Source organism: Coregonus lavaretus (genome assembly GCF_964263955.1).
Source record: "Coregonus lavaretus genome assembly, chromosome: 9".
Lineage (NCBI taxonomy): Eukaryota > Metazoa > Chordata > Actinopteri > Salmoniformes > Salmonidae > Coregonus > Coregonus lavaretus.
The window spans coordinates 14,775,465-14,796,789 of NC_139996.1; the positions used below are offsets into that span (position 1 = coordinate 14,775,465).

At 44.0% G+C, this 21,325-nt stretch overlaps 1 protein-coding gene across 1 annotated transcript in view; it reads right to left on the reverse strand.

The window, feature by feature from the left end:
• Positions 1-5,130: 5,130 nt before the first annotated feature.
• LOC311134594 (uncharacterized protein) overlaps positions 5,131-21,325 on the reverse strand; it is a gene marked incomplete at its 5' end in the record, with an annotated part of 38,942 nt that continues 22,747 nt past the window's right edge. Inside the window, 5 exon segments of the mRNA XM_084168329.1 lie at positions 5,131-5,287; positions 13,177-13,265; positions 13,267-13,384; positions 17,873-17,985; positions 18,957-19,123. Of these exon segments, the coding sequence (XP_084024455.1) occupies positions 5,209-5,287; positions 13,177-13,265; positions 13,267-13,384; positions 17,873-17,985; positions 18,957-19,123 (566 nt within the window). The 3' untranslated portion in view covers positions 5,131-5,208.

The following is a 21,325-nucleotide window of genomic DNA, read 5'->3' on the forward strand; positions in this document are numbered from 1 at the left end:
GCTTGTCATAACTCACAGACACAGTCCCCTCACAGTGCTTGTCATAACTCATTCAACCCGAGGAGCCACTCAGCCATATTGATTAATAGGAAGGGGGATGGGTTACTTCCTCCTGCTCCTAGTTTTGAAACCAAAGCAGCTTAATGTTGTTGTTCTAACCCCAGGTCCAATAGGACCAATTAATGCCATGTTCCAGTAAGGCAGCAAATGCCATGTAAATAAAACGTTCCCTTTGATTCAAACACAAACAAACAGCAGATCACAGATATAGCAGAAGTTTTTGATGTCAATGATAACGCAGAGAAAAATTAAGTGCCCGTTGGAGCGAAGGTCACAGCATCATTGAAAAAAATTGTCATAATCCATCAAAACATAAATTTACTTCAATAATCACTTAGCTACACAAAGACGGGAATACACTGAGTGTACAAAACATTAAGAACACCAACTCTTTCCATGACTGACCAGGTGAATCCAGGTGAAAGCTATGATCCCTTATTGATGTCACTTGTTAAATCTACTTAAATCAGTGTAGATGAAGGGGAGGAGACAGTTCAATGAAGGATTGTTAAGCCTTGAGACAATTGAGACATGGATTGTGTGTGTGTGCCATTCAGAAGGTGAATGGGCAAGACAAAAGATTTAAGTGTCTTTGAATGGGGTACGGTAGTAGGTGCCAGGCACACCGGTTTGTGTCAAGAACTGAAACGCTGCTGGGTTTTTCATGCTCAACACTGTGTGTATCAAGAATGGTCCACCACCCAAAGGACATCCAGCAAACTTGACACAACTGTGGGAAGCATTGGAGGGGGGAGGGGGGGTGCAACTCAATTTTAGGAAGTTGTTCTTCATTTTTTGTACACTCAGTGTAGATCACACTAACTTGCATGGTTTAGCACAGCACAGAATGCAACCACAACCATTCCTCTGGTAGTGCCTGTGAACCCAGACTCTCCAACATCTTTCTGTAACCTAACCTTGACGGTAACGGTGCTGTGATTTCGACTGCATGGGACTGGTAAACACAGAGCTGCAGACAAACAGGGGTCCAGCTAGTGTGGAAAGGCTGGCTGGATTAAACATTTACCAGAGTAAATACATCCAGCAGGCTTCCTTGATCTCATGCTCCACGGGCCTGTCAAAGACAAACATGCCTGTGTGTGGCAACCCCTTTTAATGACTCACACAGCACAGGACACGGTGTCCTTCTACATACCTGTGTGTGTGTGTAACACGTGTGTACACTTCCCTTAACTGGCATAACATACTCCCACATATTTGTGCACTGAACTAGAAAAAAAATCAAACATGGTACATTGCAATAATGCAACTATACATTGGCAAAACAAGGTAATGTTTGGTAGGCCAGCCATTAGCTAAGTCCTGCTTTTATGAGACATTTCCAACAGGCATATGCTCTAGTCCTTCCAATATTCCCATGCAGCGATCAGTGCCATTGGTGTGAACAGGTTGGAGTTGTCAGTAGGGGAGGGAAGTAAAGGACAGGTTCTCATAGGAGCCAGTCACGACACTTACGCTGAACAGGGAGTTGTGTTAGTGCTACGCAACAACACTCATCCATTATACAAGTCATAAATTAGGACCCTCTAATGTTACCTTCTGAACAACACAGCTCCTAACAGGCATGGTGCAAAGACATCACCATGAGGATTTATAACAATGCTTCTAACCAGAAGAGCTAATTATCAAAACCAGCAGTTGACGATTTATTTGTTTATCATTTTGCACTTCACGATCATCATCATTTAAATTTAGTGGTACAGGTGTAGGATCTTAATTTGATCACTCTTTTGGTGCTGAGAATTTTCCTGCACTTCAGGATATGCAGATGAGCTTTGTGATTTACATAAATCCACTGAAAACCCATTGTTATATTAACAGTATTGCACTTTTCATGTAGCCTACTTTCGGCCAAATAGCCTAACCACCGATCATGCAATATTATGGACTAAACATTCAAATCCTGGTGCTGTAGGATTATATTGCTGTGACAATATAGGTCAAATTAAGATCCTATAACTGTATATAAAATCCTCATAGTACAATAACTCCAGTCAATGTTTTCATTAGTTGTTATGTGGATGAGAAAGCTACTGTAGGTCATCATTACTGTGTGGACATACTGGGCAGGTCAGAAGGAACAAAAGGAGTGTCTTGAACTCCTTTTAATGAATTATTGGATAGGTTAATGACACAACGGCATCATACATTATTCAATTGGAAATCAACAAGAGCATAGCTTCTCTATGAAGGGTGAAACAGCAGGAAGATGACAAATGACAAGTTCATGTCTTGCATCTGTCAGGATTTCCACATATAATGACATGGCTATTAGCTCAAAAACATTAACATTTAGTAGTAGATTTGTACCCAATTCTTGTTCTTGTTTAGAGATAAGCGTTACCGATTTTCAAAAATTGTGTTTTTCCAGATGAGGATAACCGGTGTGTGTCTGTTCAGTTCAGAAGTGCCGGATGTTCATTTTGACTCAAGTCCCGCTCATCCCAACAGATGAATGCCAGGAAGCAGACGGCACCTTTCCCTTTCCTGCTCACCACTTCCCATTACACTAGGGTTAGGGCTGTGTGTGCACGGGCAACATTTTGACACCAGGAAAAACTGAAGTGAAGCTTTCTCACCTCTGTGTAATTAGGTCATTTGTGTGCTTCCCGTGTAAGATTAGGTACTATCAAATTGTATTTTCGTTAATGTATAAAGATTGAATCATGGGCACGTCAAAGAGCACAAAGAATTTAGAAACTCCATAAAGGATTGTAGTTAACCTGGACTAGAGGCGAGAGAAACCCTGTGTGCCTCCTCCTCCACCTCATGCAGATGTAAACGTGTCTTTAACAAGAGCTGACAGAGCTTACCTCCCAGAACAATTGTAAGACAAATTGCATCCTGTGGGTGGACGTACCTGCCTAAAAGGTCTCTGCTCTATCTATCCATGAGGTTGAGAGGACATACATAAGGATATAAGGATGGTTGAAACCAAAACACTGCATTCGAGACTGGATTAGGAGAATGGACTAGACTTCTGGGAAACGAGACCAAAATAACTAGTTTAAATGTTAATGTTTTACTCCAATTGGTGGGTTTCTGTTTCTACTTCAGGATGAGAAAAGTTTTGTACGTGTTAACCTTTGTATCCAGTTTCACAACACATATTTCCAAAGTTTAAATGTATCATCTTATACACCACACAAGGCCTCATACTGTTACAGTAGATGAGAAAATGATGCGATAACGTTAACCCATGTCCTGTTTGAAAGCAGGTGAGAGGGGAGACATTGTGGGATGTAAACAAAAGATGCTGACCACCGTGACCTCACGTCCAAACTCCCACCCTTGCCTCAGGTATTGGGAGCACCTGTGCCCTCCCTCCATCCATCCATCCCTCCTTCCACCGCTCTGTCCTGGCCAGGTTCTGAGGACCGCCTTTGACCCTGAACTACCGGGTCAGAGCCATTAGCCTGCGTTTAGACAGGAAGACAGATTCTGATATTTTTCTTTCACAAATTGGACTTTTGACCAATCAGATCAGCTCTGAAAAATGTGATGTGATTGGTCAAAAGACCAATTAGTGGAAAAGGAATATCAGAATCGGGCTTCCTGTCTAAAGGCAGCCTTACAAGGTCAGAGGGTCCACTCAAAGCATTCCTGAGCTTTTAATAGGTCACTACCTTAACTTAGAGCGAGTGAAATGGCAAGAGAAAAAACAGGAAAGAAGCAGAATGAGATAATATGCATCATCACAGAGCAACGCTAATTAAATCCACCTACTGTAGGGGAAACGGGAATATAAAACAAAAACACATCACAATAAACAGATCTTTCTTCAGCCAGCCAAGTATCGGTGTGTGGGATCATCACAGACCTAAAGCACACCACCCTCATTCCACAGCTTTCCAGTTAACTTAGTTTTCCTTGTGGGCTGACAGATTAATAAGAGCACTAAATCACAATAAAACAGTCACAATAACAAAATTAACAGATTTTTTTATTTATAAAACCAGGTTAAATCTGTAGTGTTCGTCTGCCAGTCTTTCTCCACTACAGTGCTTTTCTGACTGTTACAGAAGTAGGGGAAAGCGGAATCCTCCTCTTCCATAAAAAGATCACACAGCTCTTCCATTAGAGTGAACACTTGTGTGGTTGTGTTTGTGTAGTGCTGTCTACATACACCTCAGGTAATTACAGGAGCTGATTGTCTCGGTCATTAAAATGTTGTGAAAGAGGTAGATACCCTCCCAAAACACACAACACTATCACCCACACGGATTGTGCAGTGAAAGTTTGTAACCAAGTTGAGAAAAACATTACAAGAACCTCTAGATATAACTGGATGGTGCACTAGCTGCCTATAGACACATTAGTACAACAGACTGGCCACCCTTCGTCTAGTCAACAGAACTAACAACTTTTCCACATCTCCTACTTCCCACTCATGAAAGAATCTGTCAAATCCAACAAAGTAGTGGCACTATCACCACTGTTAATCATAGAATAAAAAAAGTTCCCTCAATCTAGAGATTTTCCATTTCTAATCTCTTGTATAGTTGTATTGAGTTGAGCTTCTCATAAGAAATGTAAACCAAAGAAGAGCAGGCGGTGACTCCACGTGACCACCCTCAGATAGAAACATTCTAGTGAATAAATGACTGACCATTAGAGGGGTTAATATTTTATTATTTCAAAAAAGCTATACAAAAAATGACAACATAAACATGGACGTCTCTACGAGTAGAAGATACATCAAAATAAATGACTCCACTGGAGCGAAATCCAGAGGTAGATTTCACACTAAATACACACTCCCACATGCAGTGCTAAAATATATGATGGGACACAGCAAATCCCACCTACCGTACCCTAGTCATCGCAACAGAGGGCTGAGCGATAAAGTCACTGTTCTTACTACCCAGTGAGTGCTGAATCGCTGGGTAGCAGTGGTGAGACAAACATGGGAAAGGGGATATGGAGCAGTGCCCCATATCAGAAGGCCCTTCCTAGGACATTGATATACAGAACTATGAGCAGTGATTAATCGAAGACATCCAGGAAGGTTGGATCTTGCATGTGCTGTTAAAAAGTTTCCATTGGGACATTACTCTGTAGTCATCCGTGTTGGGTTGAGGGCAAAGTGATAAACAAGAGTACCATCAAGTGCAGGTCCTCCTTTCCTCAGATGAGTTGGGACTCCTGAGTGTTCCGTAAGGGGTTGGTAGTCTTATTCAGGCAGTTACATCTTGACGACAGTTCCCTATGACACAAGTGGAAAGTGAGTGATCAGTAAGAAATACATTATCAACCTGTGAAAGAAGATTAAGGATGGGGCTGACAGGACTGTGTTGTGGCGCTGCACGTCTTCTGCCCTTTCAAACGGCATTCAACTGAAGCTAGCCGCAAAACATTTACTGAAAGAGACAGGAGATCTGTATTGTCAAGCAAACAAGTTATTCTGAAAACATATTTTTCTAAAACGTTCACAGAGTATAAATATAAACAGAACACACATTGACATCCCCGAAACAAAACCGACTGAAAAGATTTGCACTTAAAGTGTTGTGACTATTGCTGTAGCCTAATGTTAAAAGAAATTGCCCCGGTAAAGGTCAGAGGAATGAGAGTAATTTTTTTTAAAGGGCTTTTCAAATCCCTCCACAGAGGAAGAAGAGAAAAATAAAAAACAGGAGGAGAGCACTAAAAGCACAGAGACAGTTGCAGCTGGAGCTCTCCCGCCTCTGGCTCTAAGAGCACTTTGCATTTCTCATGCAAAAGACTCCACACCAGGCTTCTGAATAGAACCTTCAATGCCCAGATATTCAGATGCCAAAACACTGAGGGGCACACTCCATTTGCGACACACAAACCATCAGAGAGCGGAGGGGGGAATGAGACACTTATGTCAGACAGCAACTCAATGTCCCCCAGACTCCTCCACAAGAAGAACACAATGCCTGTGTGACGTTAATTATCATGAAGGTTTAATGCTGCTGCATCGGGGGCATTGGTGAAAAAGCAGTGGCGCTGGAGCCGGTGACACTGTTGGGGTTGCATGTGGAGGTCCGGATGGGGGCTGGAGATGTGAGGCTCAGTGATGGAGCCTTGAGCTGCTCGCAACAGGTCTCCTGGGAAACCATGCTGTGGGAGCTGGATTACAGAACATCACAGGGCCCCAAGTACTACTACAACTCTGCCTCAGAGGAGTACTGACTCTAGTACTCCACATGAAATGAACATCGACAACTGTAGCCAGCCAGCCAGCCAGCCAGCCAAACATCCCCAGAGTGGTGATGGAGACATGTATAACAGCACATGCATCAAACTCCATATTCGTCAGGATTAAAATCTTTAATGTCCCAATGTCTTTTTCAAGCTCTGTCACTCCATTATGGAGCACTAGCTCCCCCCGATGTAATAAATACCTCTTCATTTGAAGGGATAAAAAGTCTGGTGTTTTGATGTGGCCTGCAGTGTGCTGAACAGCTGCTGCCCATGGCGTTAGGCTAGCTGCCATTGTCAGAGCCGACCCAGTTAGGTGGAGAGGAGAGATTACCCTGAAGAGTTTAGCCACGCTGGATTTACTAGCCATGTGCTGGGGCTGTGAGGTGGTAAGAGCGGGCCAGTGCCATTGAGACGGTAGACAATAGAGGACCATACAGCACTGACCTCTACCAGTCTGGTAGAGTGGGGAGACCAAGGGCCCTACACACACACGTCTGATCTGACAGCTAATCCTGAATGGCAGGGGCCCTGCCCACCTCGCTCCATAGAGCACTACATACTGTAAGAGGAATACACTGCCTCTTTATAAGAGACAGAAAAACAAGGCTGCTCCAGTGGTCCTCGTGTCGGGCTGATAGACATGAGGGAAAGTCTAATAGTATTTGACAGCGACACTACCTCCTGAGAGCGAGGAGGGAAACCGCAGTGTTGTGTCCTCCTCTGACGCGTGAATGGGTCTCGCACTGAAACAACGCTCTGTTCATACAAAGTTTGACTAACTTCGTGAGGCTGAACACACTGTTCACCGAACACCATCTTTAACTGGGCCAGGGCAAATGGAGGCTATGGGCAGTACTACCACTATTAGAGTTGACATTATAAATCAAGACAGTGGGCTCACAAAGTGATAAGAGATCTTTCTGGAGCTACCCTTATTATCGGAGTTCAGCATAGCCTTGCAATGTCAGGGGGTTGCAATGTCAGGCGGTTGCTATGGCACACACAAAGTCCTACATGCGTCAAGGGAACCTGAGGACTCGAAAGAGTCTGCCACACTGAGGAGCAAATATTGCATCTTGCTGTGAACAAAGCCACCTTTGTGAGTGATACCGTGAGGCCTTTTCTAGCGCTACACTGGCCGTGTGTGACCTGGATGTGAAAGCCTGTGAATGGCTGGGTGAGAGTGCAGTAGAGCGATCACAGGTGCTGATGGCAGGGCAGGACTACAGGTGAAACAGACCTGTGGAGATCAGATGCAATCCTTCACTCCCATATTAACTTTCAGCTCCTGGGACCTCTATGAAGGACTATCAGAGCAGAATCTATGCTGCATGTGAAAGTCTACTACTCTAGATCAGTGTGTGCTAAGCTGATATACTGAGATCAACATTACAACAGGATCTGGGTTAGCTGCAACGGCAAGAAATTCCTTTGCCAAGAATATACATTTAAAATCCATATTATGTGATTGACATTCACAAACTCCATTCACAATGGCTGACTGTGGCTACTTGCTCTACTGAAACATTTAGGCTAGCTGTCATGTAGGAGCAGAATGGTAGTTTCTACAGTTCTCCTATAGCCACGAGGAGAGCTTCACCACTTTGGACAAAGGAAGCAATTATTGCCTTGAGCAGACACCCGGCATGCATCATTTAAATTCAATTTCACTGTAGCAGAAACCATGAAAGGGGATTTTCACAAAATCTTTTCCTGGTCAATGAATGACTCAGCAGTAGGACTTTCCCCACAATAGCTGAAGTTAGACCAAATAAATGCATATATAAATTGAACATTTACACAAGCACACGTATTTGATAAGATTTCTTGTCCCTTTGGGGGAGGATCTGTTCTGTTGGAATGAGTTCTCATGATACAGCAAGTAACAACAACTATGGACAGAGGTTGGTCTATAAAAATAAATAATGCACTCACACTTGGCCAGTGAGAATACAGGTGTGCTGCCTGCGACGAGGGTATAGGTAAGTCCCAGGTCTAAAATCAGTCCCTGATTAGAGGGAAACAATGGGAAAAAACCTGCAGTGGAACTGGCTTTGAGGTCCAGAGTTGAGTTTGAGGGTCCTAGACAGACGAGTGAGTGTGATACTCAACATGCCCTTCCAATGTAGTCTTACAAAGTATTGGTAAGAAGTTAGTGAGGAGTCAATTCAATAAATGTTTCCTCCTCTTTTCCTACAGTAGAAAAGTAATTGCATTACTTATCCCTCTGTGACATCCGCATTTCAAAGCTTCACATGGAATCATGTTTCCCTACCATGTGCACTGTCTGGATTTCCCTCGGTTCCTAGTCTCCACAGAAACACTAGCCCGTCTGAACAGCAGGCCAATGCTGGGAAATCAGGAGTGATAACATTACACATTAAGGTAACTGTTGTATACAGTGTCATGGGAGCACAGCGGTGGATGCTAAGAGTATGTCAATAAAATGCTATCTGTGTTTAATCATGGCTTTTACTTTTGGCAAACAGCTCTGGTAGTCCTGTGCAGTTTGCATTGTCTCAAACAAATATTCCAATCGAGCTCCACTAAAATAGCTAGCACTCTGATCACGGATCCCATTTCCCTATGTTGTCGTTCTTCCCTTTATTGTTGTTGTGTGTTGTTGGTTACATAAGCCTTACACCTGAACAAATCAGGAATTCCCTAAATAACTAACTACAGAGTGCTACTGAACCACACACACAGTGAGTGATCAGGTTCCAGAGTTAAAGCATGTTCAGCAGCATATCATCACGGAGTCACCCTGCCAGCTATGTCCTAATCTGGTCCCTGGGGACCTGTATGGTCTCTCCTCCCTCAGCGCTGAGTGGAGGGAGGAGAGGAGACGGGCTCCCACATCTCTGAACAAAACAGCATATGGCCGTATCATGACACACACTGCTCTTCCCATGCATCAACTCTGTGCCTCTCTAAAAGGATATCCTACTGTGTTTCATAATCCCCCTCCCAGTCCCATGCAAACATAGTGATGTGGGTGGGGCTGACTAACTAGTCAGTGAGGAAAACAAGTGTGCCAGTCTATGGCGCCAATGTCTTTGTTAGATGTGAATTCAAAGGGACGGTTATAGCTGTCACATATTTTGCTTGACATTTCATGAATAAAGTTAGTCTTAAATATGTCAACTGTATTTATGTAATTCAACTGCCTTTGTTTGAGAGGGATGGTTGACTTGTCTTATTAACATACACCCATTAAGAAACAAACCACAAAACAATGTGAATGAACCGGAAGCACAACTTGTTCAGTCATTAAACACATGGTGGTGAACTCCGTAACAGACGGAGTCTGGCATAAAACACTTTCCCACATTGCTCAGTGAAAACAACCAACAGTCACGTAAATAGCTATTACATAGAATGCTGAAATTAGTTCAGACAAAATTGAGTCGGGCTTTACACTATTAACTCACCCCTCTCTATTTCTGTCTGCTCAGTACGCAAAGTACAGGTGATAAAAATACTTGTCAAGCTAGTTTTCCACTTCACTAGCAGTTAGGTTGTCCCTGGCAAGATGTCAGATCGAATGATCTAATTATGGTTGGCTTGGATCACATGAAGACTACCAAGGCATCACAGCACCAATTACTCAGATCATCCCACGGAGCAGCATCCACTGTCAGGTTACAACAACACAATGTGGATTTGACATTTTAGTCATTTAGCAGACGCCCTTATCCAGAGCGACTTACAGTTAGTGATAAAAATAAAATCATACTGGCCCCATGTGGAAATCGAACCCACAACCTTGGTGTTGCAAGCGCCATGCTCTACCAACTGAGCTACAGTGTGAAGGGCCACATGTCCCGTATGATCTCCTATGGAGAATGAGTGGACATATTATACACACACACACACACACACACACACACACACACACACACACACACACACACACACCAAAATAGAGCAGTTCAAAGATCAGTTCAATCTGTTCACTTCTTTGGGCTAATCAAGTGTTTTCCTAGCTGCAGTGTGTGACTCATCCGCTCCAGTCTCTGACATTGGCTCTTTCCAACGTGGGTGAGGTTGGTTGGTGTGTCAAGAGGGCAGAGCTCAGGGGGGGGGGGTGCCAGGGAGGTGCCCAATTATAAATACATCTACTCTGTAAGGGCTTCTGGCTTTCCCAGGACGCCTGCAGACACTGAATGAACTTCCAGGGACAGAGAACGCAGTAGGCAGGCAGCTCCCTGCTAGGTTTATTTTGGTACCATTCAGAGAGTAGGCACTATAGGGAAGCAGCTCTCTGGTTTATTTTGGTACCATTCAGAGAGTAGGCACTATAGGGAAGCAGCTCTGGTTTATTTTGGTACCATTCCGTGGCCCAGCCCTGCCTACGCTACAGCAACATGGAAACAGAACACTGACGTCATGTCTCTCAGGTCAGGTCAAGGCACTGTACACAGGTGGGCCGGACAGGAGCATATTATGGGATACAGCAGGGGACTGGCTGCTTGGTGTGCAACACCATTTAACAGGCAATAAATACATTTACTGCGAACAACACATTCAAATGGTGGGGTGGGGCTGTGAGGGTCATCAGTTTAGGAGGTGTTGTTACAGCTGATTGCACAAGAGGAGATTACCGTTACCTCTCTTCATTACACAATATTTATTGGACCCATTTGATGTGGGGTGTATATTATCTCACACACATATACAGTTGAAGTTTATATACACTTAGGTTGGAGTAATTAAAACTTGTTTTTCAACCACTCCACAAATCTTGTTAACAAACTATAGTTTTGGCAAGTTGGTTAGGGCATCTACTTTGTGCATGACAAGTAATTTTTCCAACAATTGTTTACAGACAGATTATTTCACTTATAATTCACTGTATCACAATTCCAGTGGTTCAGAAGTTCACATACACTAAGTTGACTGTGCCTTTAAACAGCTTTGAAAATTCCAGAAAAAGATGTCATGGCTTTAGAAGCTTCTGATAGGCTAATTGACATCATTTGAGTCAATTGGAGGTGTACCTGTGGATGTATTTCAAAGCCTACCTTCAAACTCAGTGCTTCTTTGCTTGACATCATAGGATAATCAAAAGAAATCAGCCAAGACCTCAGAAAAAAAATGTGTAGATCTCCACAAGTCTGGTTCATCCTTGGGAGCAATTTCCAAACGCCTGAAGGTACCACGTTCATCTGTACAAACAATAGTATGCAAGTATAAACAACATGGGACCACGCAGCCGTCATACCGCTCAGGAAGGAGACGCGTTCTGTCTCCTAGAGATGAATGTACAGTGCTGCGAAAAGTGCAAATCAATCCCAGAACAACAGCAACGGACCTTGAAGATGCTGGAGCAAACAGGTACAAAAGTATCTATAGCCACAGTAAAACGAGTCCTATATCGACATAACCTGAAAGGCCGCTCAGCAAGGAAGCAGCCACTGCTCCAAAACCGCCATAAAAAAGCCAGACTACGGTTTGCAACTGCACATGGGGACAAAGATCGTACTTTTTTGAGAAATGTCCTCTGGTCTGATGAAACAAAAATAGAACTGTCTGGCCATAATGACCATCGTTATGTTTGGAGGAAAACGCTTGCAAGCCAAAGAACACCATCCCAACCGTGAAGCACGGGGGTGGCAGCATCATGCTGTGGGGGTGCTTTGCTGCAGCAGGGACTGGTGCACTTCACAAAATAGATGGCATCATGAGGAAGGAAAATGATGTGGATATATTGAAGCAACATCTCAAGACATCAGTCAGGAAGTTAAAGCTTGGTCGTAAATGGGTCTTCCAAATGGACAATGACCTCAAGCATACTTCCAAAGTTGTGGCAAAATGGCTTAAGGACAACAAAGTCAAGGTATTGGAGTGGCCATCACAAAGCCCTGACCTCAATCCTATAGAACATTTGGGGGCAGAACTGAAAAATTGTGTGCGAGCAAGGAGGCCTACAAACCTGACTCAGTTACACAAGCTCTGTCAGGAGGAATGGGCCAAAATTCACCCAATTTATTGGGGGAAGCTTGTGGAAGGCTACCCGAAATGTTTGACCCAAGTTAAACAATTTAAAAGGCAATGCTACCAAATACTAATTGAGTGTATGTAAACTTCTAACCCACTGGGAATGTGATGAAAGAAATAAAAGCTGAAATAAATAATTATCTAATATTATTCTGACATTTCACATTCTTAAAATAAAAAAGTGGTGATCCTAACTGACCTAAAACAGGGAATTCTTACTAGGATTAAATGTCAGGAATTGTGAAAAACAGAGTTTAAATGTATTTGGCTAAGGTGTATGTAAACTTCCGACTTCAACTGTATATATACACACACATATATACACACACACACACACACTTCCCTATACCTCATATTCCAGGAGGAACAATAATCTGTCATTATAACATGATTACTCAATATGAGTGGTGATCCCTTTAATTAAAAAGAACACTACAACCACACTTCTGTCAGCGGGTATCAAATCTGTCAAGCCCAATGCAAATAGAGGAAGGATCTGATTTCACCACCTTCAGATAAACTCAAGTCAGGAAGACACTTTGGAATGAGAAACCCAGTTACTGGGACTTTAAGCCCCAAGCTAAAAAACAGATCCAGTCTATAATATAGTACATGGGTCTACATATCAGGTAAATTCCTAGGGAGTATTCATTAGTCGGATTCCGTTGCAAAACGTTTTGTATGTTGTAAAACATTTTGTAACGGAAACTGTTTACTCCAAACTGAAAACGTTTTACAACAAACAAGAGTTTCTATTGGACAAATTCAGTTAGGTCCCTCCCCGTTTAGTTCCATTTGCTTGGCTTGCTTCCATTTGGTTCCTAGAGTAAACGGTACAAAACATTTTGCAACAGAATCCGACTAATGAATTCACCCCTGATCCAGTCATCTATACGACCATGTAGACAGTAGGTTCCAGCTTACCTGGATAGGGCTGTTTTCCGGCTCTGATGGGTCAGTGATGGGGCTGGGCTGGAGGGAGGGGGCGAGGAGAGGGGTGATGGGGACTGGGGGGGTCCTGGTCCGGAGCAGGCGGAGGGACTCTACTCTGAGGGGCAGGCTACTGCGTCTACGGGCCACCCTGCCCACGGGACCAGAACCCATCCTCCTAAACGCTGCTGGCTCTGGCCTGCTTGGGGAACAGGAGCATAATAATAGTTATTCACTTTCCACTTTGACACTATAGCTATCCCCAATCTGTAATGCACAAGTGCTTAACAGATTAATTCAACACCGCTTTAAAACTGTTTAATGTAGTCCAATGTTGCCATGATAATTATAGATTACTATACAGAATGCACATTAACTTTTGATTTATAATAGAAAAGGCTCCAAAAATGAAAGGGGAGTAAAAGTACCCTGCTCAGTCTGACATCATGAGCCAGAGGTCAAAAGCCAAAAAGTCTGACAACCATTCTACAGTGCCACCTTGGTGTGAAACTCGACTGACGCAGGGGCGACACAAAAACACGTATCACATACTAGAAACTCACTCCCCCTCCTCTCCTATCTTCCCCCTCTCTGGTTCATAAAGATGTCATATAAATGTCAGTGGTTTGATTTATCCACAGGTGTAGGGCATTAACAGAGGAAGCACCTTCAAGGCTGTGGGGGAGGCAAGGGGTGAGATATCCTCCGTGCCATACACCATTTACGAAACAGCACCGGGGTTGGGTGTAGGGGTGGCAGCCAGCCAGTCACCCACCAAACACCTGCCATTTTCATTAAATTCTCTCATCCTTCAAACAAGCTTCTTATAAAACAAACCTCCGCTGCACATTACACCAACAAACATGTTATTAACACCTATAGAAACAGTGGATTTAGGGCTTAGTTATCGACACGGAACATACTGTAACTACAAACATAGCTACCAAATAATCTTAAGAAAATATTTACTAAATAAACAAAAGTTTAAAAAAGTAACAAAATAACGAGGCTATATACAGGGGGTGCCGGTACCGAGTCAAAGTGCGGGGTTACAGGTTAGTCGAGGTAATTTGTACATGTAGGTACAGTGGGGGAAACAAGTATTTAGTCAGCCACCAATTGTGCAAGTTCTCCCACTTAAAAAGATGAGAGAGGCCTGTAATTTTCATCATAGGTACACGTCAACTTTGACAGACAAATTGAGAAAAATAAATCCAGAAAATCTCATTGTAGGATTTTTTAATGATTTTATTTGCAAATTATGGTGGAAAATAAGTATTTGGTCAATAACAAAAGTTACTCAATACTTTGTTATATACCCTTTGTTGGCAATGACACAGGTCAAACGTTTTCTGTAAGTCTTCACAAGGTTTTCACACACTGTTGCTGGTATTTTGGCCCATTCCTCCATGCAGATCTCCTCTAGAGCAGTGATGTTTTGGAGCTGTCGCTGGGCAACACGGACTTTCAACTCCCTCCAAAGATTTTCTATGGGGTTGAGATCTGGAGACTGGCTAGGCCACTCCAGGACCTTGAAATGCTTCTTACGAAGCCACTCCTTCGTTGCCCGGGCGGTGTGTTTGGGATCATTGTCATGCTGAAAGACCCAGCCACGTTTCATCTTCAATGCCCTTGCTGATGGAAGGAGGTTTTCACACAAAGTCTCACGATATATGGCCCCATTCATTCTTTCCTTTACACGGATCAGTCGTCCTGGTCCCTTTGCAGAAAAACAGCCCCAAAGCATGATGTTTCCACCCCCATGCTTCACAGTAGGTATGGTGTTGTTTGGATGCAACTCAGCATTCTTTGTCCTCCAAACATGACGAGTTGAGTTTTTACCAAAAAGTTCTATTTTGGTTTCATCTGACCATATGACATTCTCCCAATCCTCTTCTGGATCATCCAAATGCACTCTAGCAAACTTCAGACGGGCCTGGACATGTACTGGCTTAAGCAGGGGGACACGTCTGGCACTGCAGGATTTGAGTCCCTGGCGGCGTAGTGTGTTACTGATGGTAGGCTTTGTTACTTTGGTCCCAGCTCTCTGCAGGTCATTCACTAGGTCCCCCCGTGTGGTTCTGGGATTTTTGCTCACCGTTCTTGTGATCATTTTGACCCCACGGGGTGAGCTCTTGCGTGGAGCCCCAGATCGAGGGAGATTATCAGTGGTCTTGTATGTCTTCCATTTCCTAATAATTGCTCCCACAGTTGATTTCTTCAAACCAAGCTGCTTACCTATTGCAGATTCAGTCTTCCCAGCCTGGTGCAGGTCTACAATTTCGTTTCTGGTGTCCTTTGACAGCTCTTTGGTCTTGGCCATAGTGGAGTTTGGAGTGTGACTGTTTGAGGTTGTGGACAGGTGTCTTTTATACTGATAACAAGTTCAAACAGGTGCCATTTATACAGGTAACGAGTGGAGGACAGAGGAGCCTCTTAAAGAAGAAGTTGCAGGTCTGTGAGAGCCAGAAATCGTCCTTGTTTGTAGGTGACCAAATACTTATTTTCCACCATAAATGTGCAAATAAATCACATCCTACAATGTGATTTTCTTTTCTCATTTTGTCTGTCATAGTTGACGTGTACCTATGATGAAAATTACAGGCCTCTCTCATCTTTTTAAGTGGGAGAACTTGCACAATTGGTGGCTGACTAAATACTTTTTTTCCCCACTGTAGGAGTAAAGTGACTATACATAGATAAACAGTGAGTAGCAGCAGGGGGGGGGGGGGGGGGGTCAATGCAAATAGTCCAGGTGGCCATTTGATTAATTGTTTAGTAGTCTTATGGCTTGGGGGTAGAAGCTGTTAAGGAGCCTTTTGGACCTAGACTTGGCGCTCCGGTACCGCTTGCCGTGCGGTAGCAGAGAGAAAAGTATATGACTACGGTGACTGGAGTCTTTGACAATATAGGCTAGATGGATTTAGATGAGAGCAAGAGGCTTTAGATGAGAGCAAACTGCACCCTAAACTAGTACTGTATAGACTGGAATAGAACAAAAATCTTCTATTTGGGTCGAGATACCTGAGAACTATTAAATAATAATGTATGCCGGTTAGGGTTTTAAGCCTGTTAAGGGATTGTAAATATGAATTCTAAAAACCCAAACAAGGATTCCAGAGGAAGGGGAACCACCAAGGGACACTGGAACTTTTTGCTCAGCATTTTCAGATTCCTAATCGCCCAAATTCTTGGATGAAATTGGTAAATGTGTCATGTGACCATGGATTTAGTAGAATGACCTGGGGCATCAGATTGGGCCTGACCCCTGACCTATACCTTCTATACAGGTCAACCTCAGCCAGGGGTCCAACTCATAACCTCCATGGAACAGTATAACCACCACATCTCTTCAGCAGCTCAAAATAAACATTTTATCTATTGACTAACCTACAAATGTGTACAATTAAACTTATGAGGGGGGAAAAAAGTTAACATTTCACACAATCTGAAATCAACACTCTTTGAATATAGATATTATATACACAGCGATATTACACAATCTCCTGCAATGAGTGACTGAAATCTACTGGTGGGAGTTCCAGTGTGCTGTGACTACATCCTCTACTCTTAGATCAGAGGAACAGAACTCAGAGTCAGACACTTTACTCTGTACATGAGCCAGTGGGCTATAGTCAACAGCAGTTGTAATACCCCTGGCCTCTACTGGCCCTTAGCTCCTTGGTGCCTGGCCCTGTCAGTGTTGAAAAGCTGACACGCCTTTTCAGCGACTCACTGAGACGAGTCAAATCCGCTCCCTGCCCTCCCTGTCCCCTCTCCGTAATCTCGTGTCAAATTAGCGTAATCCTTCATTGACCCCGGGCGACCCGCTCCTCGTTTCAGCGATTTCAGCCACTTGACACTAATACGGGACCTGTGAGGAATGACAGGTATGCACACAGACTTCTGGCCCCGGCGCAAAGACGTGTGATATGCTTTTGTTATGAGAGTGAGGCTAAGGCCAGCCTGCCTGCCAGGGAGACGCGACATGGAACAGCTTGTCAATAGAACAAAAATATTGATTTAAGGAGTTGATGAGGTCAGCAGGAACCTCAACCTATGCCTTTAAAAACACAGAATTCATGTCACTCTTTGACTCCCTACAAGAGTCTGTGCTTCAAGTTCTAATTGACATGACATTTGACATAAAATTGTTTTGAAGTATTTTAAGCAAAAACAGGAAGCTCATTGCTGTGGGATTGCCTACCACCACCCACCAGTGTTGTATGCATGACTACCACATAATTAATGTTATGAATGGAAAAAAGGTATGAAAGTTAGATAAGTGGCAACTTTTACGACCTTGAATTTCCTGTTGAGGTTATTTGCTCCTATGAGGAACATACATGTTGATCGTAAAGGTTCCCATATGTAACAGCAGTCTCTGTGGGAAAGTATTTCTGCTGGCTGGGAGCCAACTCCTCTGGCTGACCGATAAACGTATGAAGTAGTCAAATTTCTTAGGCCCTCTCAGAGAAGTTGACAGAGACGTAAATTGTATTGCTTAGTGAAAACTACATGAAGTAACCTCAAACTGAACGCGGTAACCTCAAATCAGATAATATTCCAAATAAAAAAAAAGGTCCTTCATTAATCAGTAATTGAAGCTTTGAATTGCAGTATGGATAAGATGTTGCTCTTTCTGTACAGTTCAACAAAACAGATGTGTCTAACGGGATTTCTGACCAACCTGTCTTTGACCGGCCCATCGGAGTCCGGGGTGGGACTGGGAAGGGTCTGTCCCTTGGTCCGACTCACACTTCCCTGCTGGGACACACCCTTTTGACTCCTCTTGGTTCTGATCTGGAGGGGGGTGAAGACCACAACAATAACCTAAAACCACTGAACGTCTTGGCTAATTGAGACAGTATAGACAGAATATAAAATAGAGAGGAGGCAAAAACTTAATCAAGAAAATACTATTTAAGGGACTCATAAATGGCCTCCAAGTATCTGATTGAAAGTAAGGTTCCAGTTCTAATTCAGACTGTGCCCCTTCATGAAAGTCCTACTGTAAGCCATTTCCTCTACAAATTCTCAGAGGTAAAATTGGTAAAATCCATCCTCGTGTAATGTGAAATTTTTTCTAGAAGGAGAATGGCAACTGCACCCCAGAAGAGAACCAGACCCATCCAATGTGTGAAACGCAAAAGGTCAAACTAAAGCCTAAGATCCAACTAATACTGTAGGGCCTGAGAGAACTGCCACAGACCAGTCTCATATAGCCGTGTCAGGGATCAGGCTTTGTGTTCCTCTGGGCAGGCACACTGACTGAGTCCAAATGGGTCTTGAGGCTGTGTAAATCCAGCCAGTCAAACACATAGCCCTTTGTTAGGGTTGTACAGTCTATAATCGCTAAGGAAAACTCAACACTTTTGAAAAGTAATGTGCTGAAAATCTGCAATGACAAATACTGAGGGTCCCTGCAGAATAGCTTGGTTTTTACAAAGTACAAATACTGTGCAGAATAACCACAAACACACATAAGGAGAGGAGGAAGTGGTGATTCATTTCTCTAGACAAAGGGTGAGAGAGCCTGGGAAGATCTCAATTGCAGACTACTCACGTCCTCGTCGCCTTCTCAAAACCCATTGGAGGAGTAGGTCAGAGGGGAGGGACCTTTGGCTCTCATCCAACGGGTTTTGAGAATGAGACGAGGAGCGAGGACACGAGGCGTCTGCAATCGAGATCTTCCCCCATTTTTCAGTAAAGTTCCTTTCTCTACTGGTGAATGAGAGTTGGTGTAGCCTGTGTTTTGACCCTGGCTAGCCGACCTGTGACTGTGTGAGTGAGGACGCCTTGGAGGAGCGGTGCCTGGCGGAGGTGCCTCGGGATGGGCAAGGCTTACTGTCCCCACTCTGACAACCTTTATCCAGCAGGTAGCACTGGGCCATCCGCACTAGCCGGGTGAACACGTTCTTAACACCGGACGCCGATGAATCTATTGGGACACAATGGGTTAATTCAGGACATGAGGAAAAGTACATGACATGATGTAAGTATGTTTAGTGTGTTGTAACAATCTCAAACATACACAGCACTAGACACAAAAATGTGTCTTTGAATTATACACTGCTCAAAAAAATAAAGGGAACACTAAAATAACACATCCTAGATCTGAATGAATGAAATAATCTTATTAAATACTTTTTTCTTTACATAGTTGAATGTGCTGACAACAAAATCACACAAAAATATCAATGGAAATCAAATTTATCAACCCATGGAGGTCTGGATTTGGAGTCACCCTCAAAATTATAGTGGAAAACCACACTACAGGCTGATCCAACTTTGATGTAATGTCCTTAAAACAAGTCAAAATGAGGCTCAGTAGTGTGTGTGGCCTCCACGTGCCTGTATGACCTCCCTACAACGCCTGGGCATGCTCCTGATGAGGTGGAGGATGGTCTCCTGAGGGATCTTCTCCCAGACCTGGACTAAAGCATCCCCCAACTCCTGGACAGTCTGTGGTGCAACGTGGTGTTGGTGGATGGAGCGAGACATGATGTCCCAGATGTGCTCAATTGGATTCAGGTCTGGGGAACGGGCGGTCCATAGCATCAATGCCTTCCTCTTGCAGGAACTGCTGACACACTCCAGCCACATGAGGTCTAGCATTGTCTTGCAGTAGGAGGAACCCAGGGCCAACCGCACCAGCATATGGTCTCACAAGGGGTCTGAGGATCTCATCTCGGTACCTAATGGCAGGCAGGCTACCTCTGGCGAGCACATGGGAGGGCTGTGCAGCCCCCCAAAGAAATGCCACCCCACACCATGACTGACCCACCGCCAAACCGGTCATGCTGGAGGATGTTGCAGGCAGCAGAACGTTCTCCATGGCGTCTCCAGACTCTGTCACGTCTGTCACATGTGCTCAGTGTGAACCTGCTTTCATCTGTGAAGAGCACAGGGCGCCAGTGGCGAATTTGCCAATCTTGGTGTTCTCTGGCAAATGCCAAACGTCCTGCACGGTGTTGGGCTGTAAGCACAACCCCCACCTGTGGACGTCGGGCCCTCATACCACCCTCATGGAGTCTGTTTCTGACCGTTTGAGCAGACACATGCACATTTGTGGCCTGCTGGAGGTCATTTTGCAGGGCTCTGGCAGTGCTCCTCCTGCTCCTCCTTGCACAAAGGCAGAGGTAGCAGTCCTGCTGCTGGGTTGTTGCCCTTCTACGGCCTCCTCCACGTCTCCTGATGTACTGGCCTGTCTCCTGGTAGCGCCTCCATGCTCTGGACACTACGCTGACAGACACAGCAAACCTTCTTGCCACAGCTCGCATTGATGTGCCATCCTGGATGAGCTGCACTACCTGAGCCACTTGTGTGGGTTGTAGACTCCGTCTCATGCTACCACTAGAATGAAAGCACCGCCAGCATTCAAAAGTACCCAAAACATCAGCCAGGAAGCATAGGAACTGAGAAGTGGTCTGTGGTCAACAGCTGCAAAACCAGTCCTTTATTGGGGGTGTCTTGCTAATTGCCTATAATTTCCACCTGTTGTCTATTCCATTTGCACAACAGCATGTGAAATGTATTGTCAATCAGTGTTGCTTCCTAAGTGGACAGTTTGCTTTCACAGAAGTGTGATTGACTTGGAGTTACATTGTGTTGTTAAGTGTTCCCTTTATTTTTTTGAGCAGTGTAAAATGAACACGCATTCTTCATGGTCATACCCCTACAGTGTGTTTTGTATGAGGTCCCCCTATGTACTGCACAAATGAATGTTATCAGCAGCCTGTCGCATTGACTCCGGTGGAACAGTCTATCCACTGTGAGCTAGGCAAACACACAGGGGAGAAATCCCTATGCCAACCACACGTATGAACACCTGGAATCTAGATAGCCGATAGATTATCCGACTCTGCCATCTCGACAACAGCCTATGGGGCTGTGAGCGCTTTTCACAGATAAGTCGAATTTACACAGCTACCACGATTGTGACGTTTCCATTTCCCTGCTCGTCAAAGTACTGTTCATTAAACAATATACATAACTGTGTTATACCACAACTTCACAGGTTTAACACAAAAAGGTTAATCACTTCACTTGCTGTACTAATCTCAAACTCCCATGCAGTAATGTTTTCTGCCGACTTGCAGTCTTGGCACATCTTGGCAATATCAATGCGCATATTTGATTT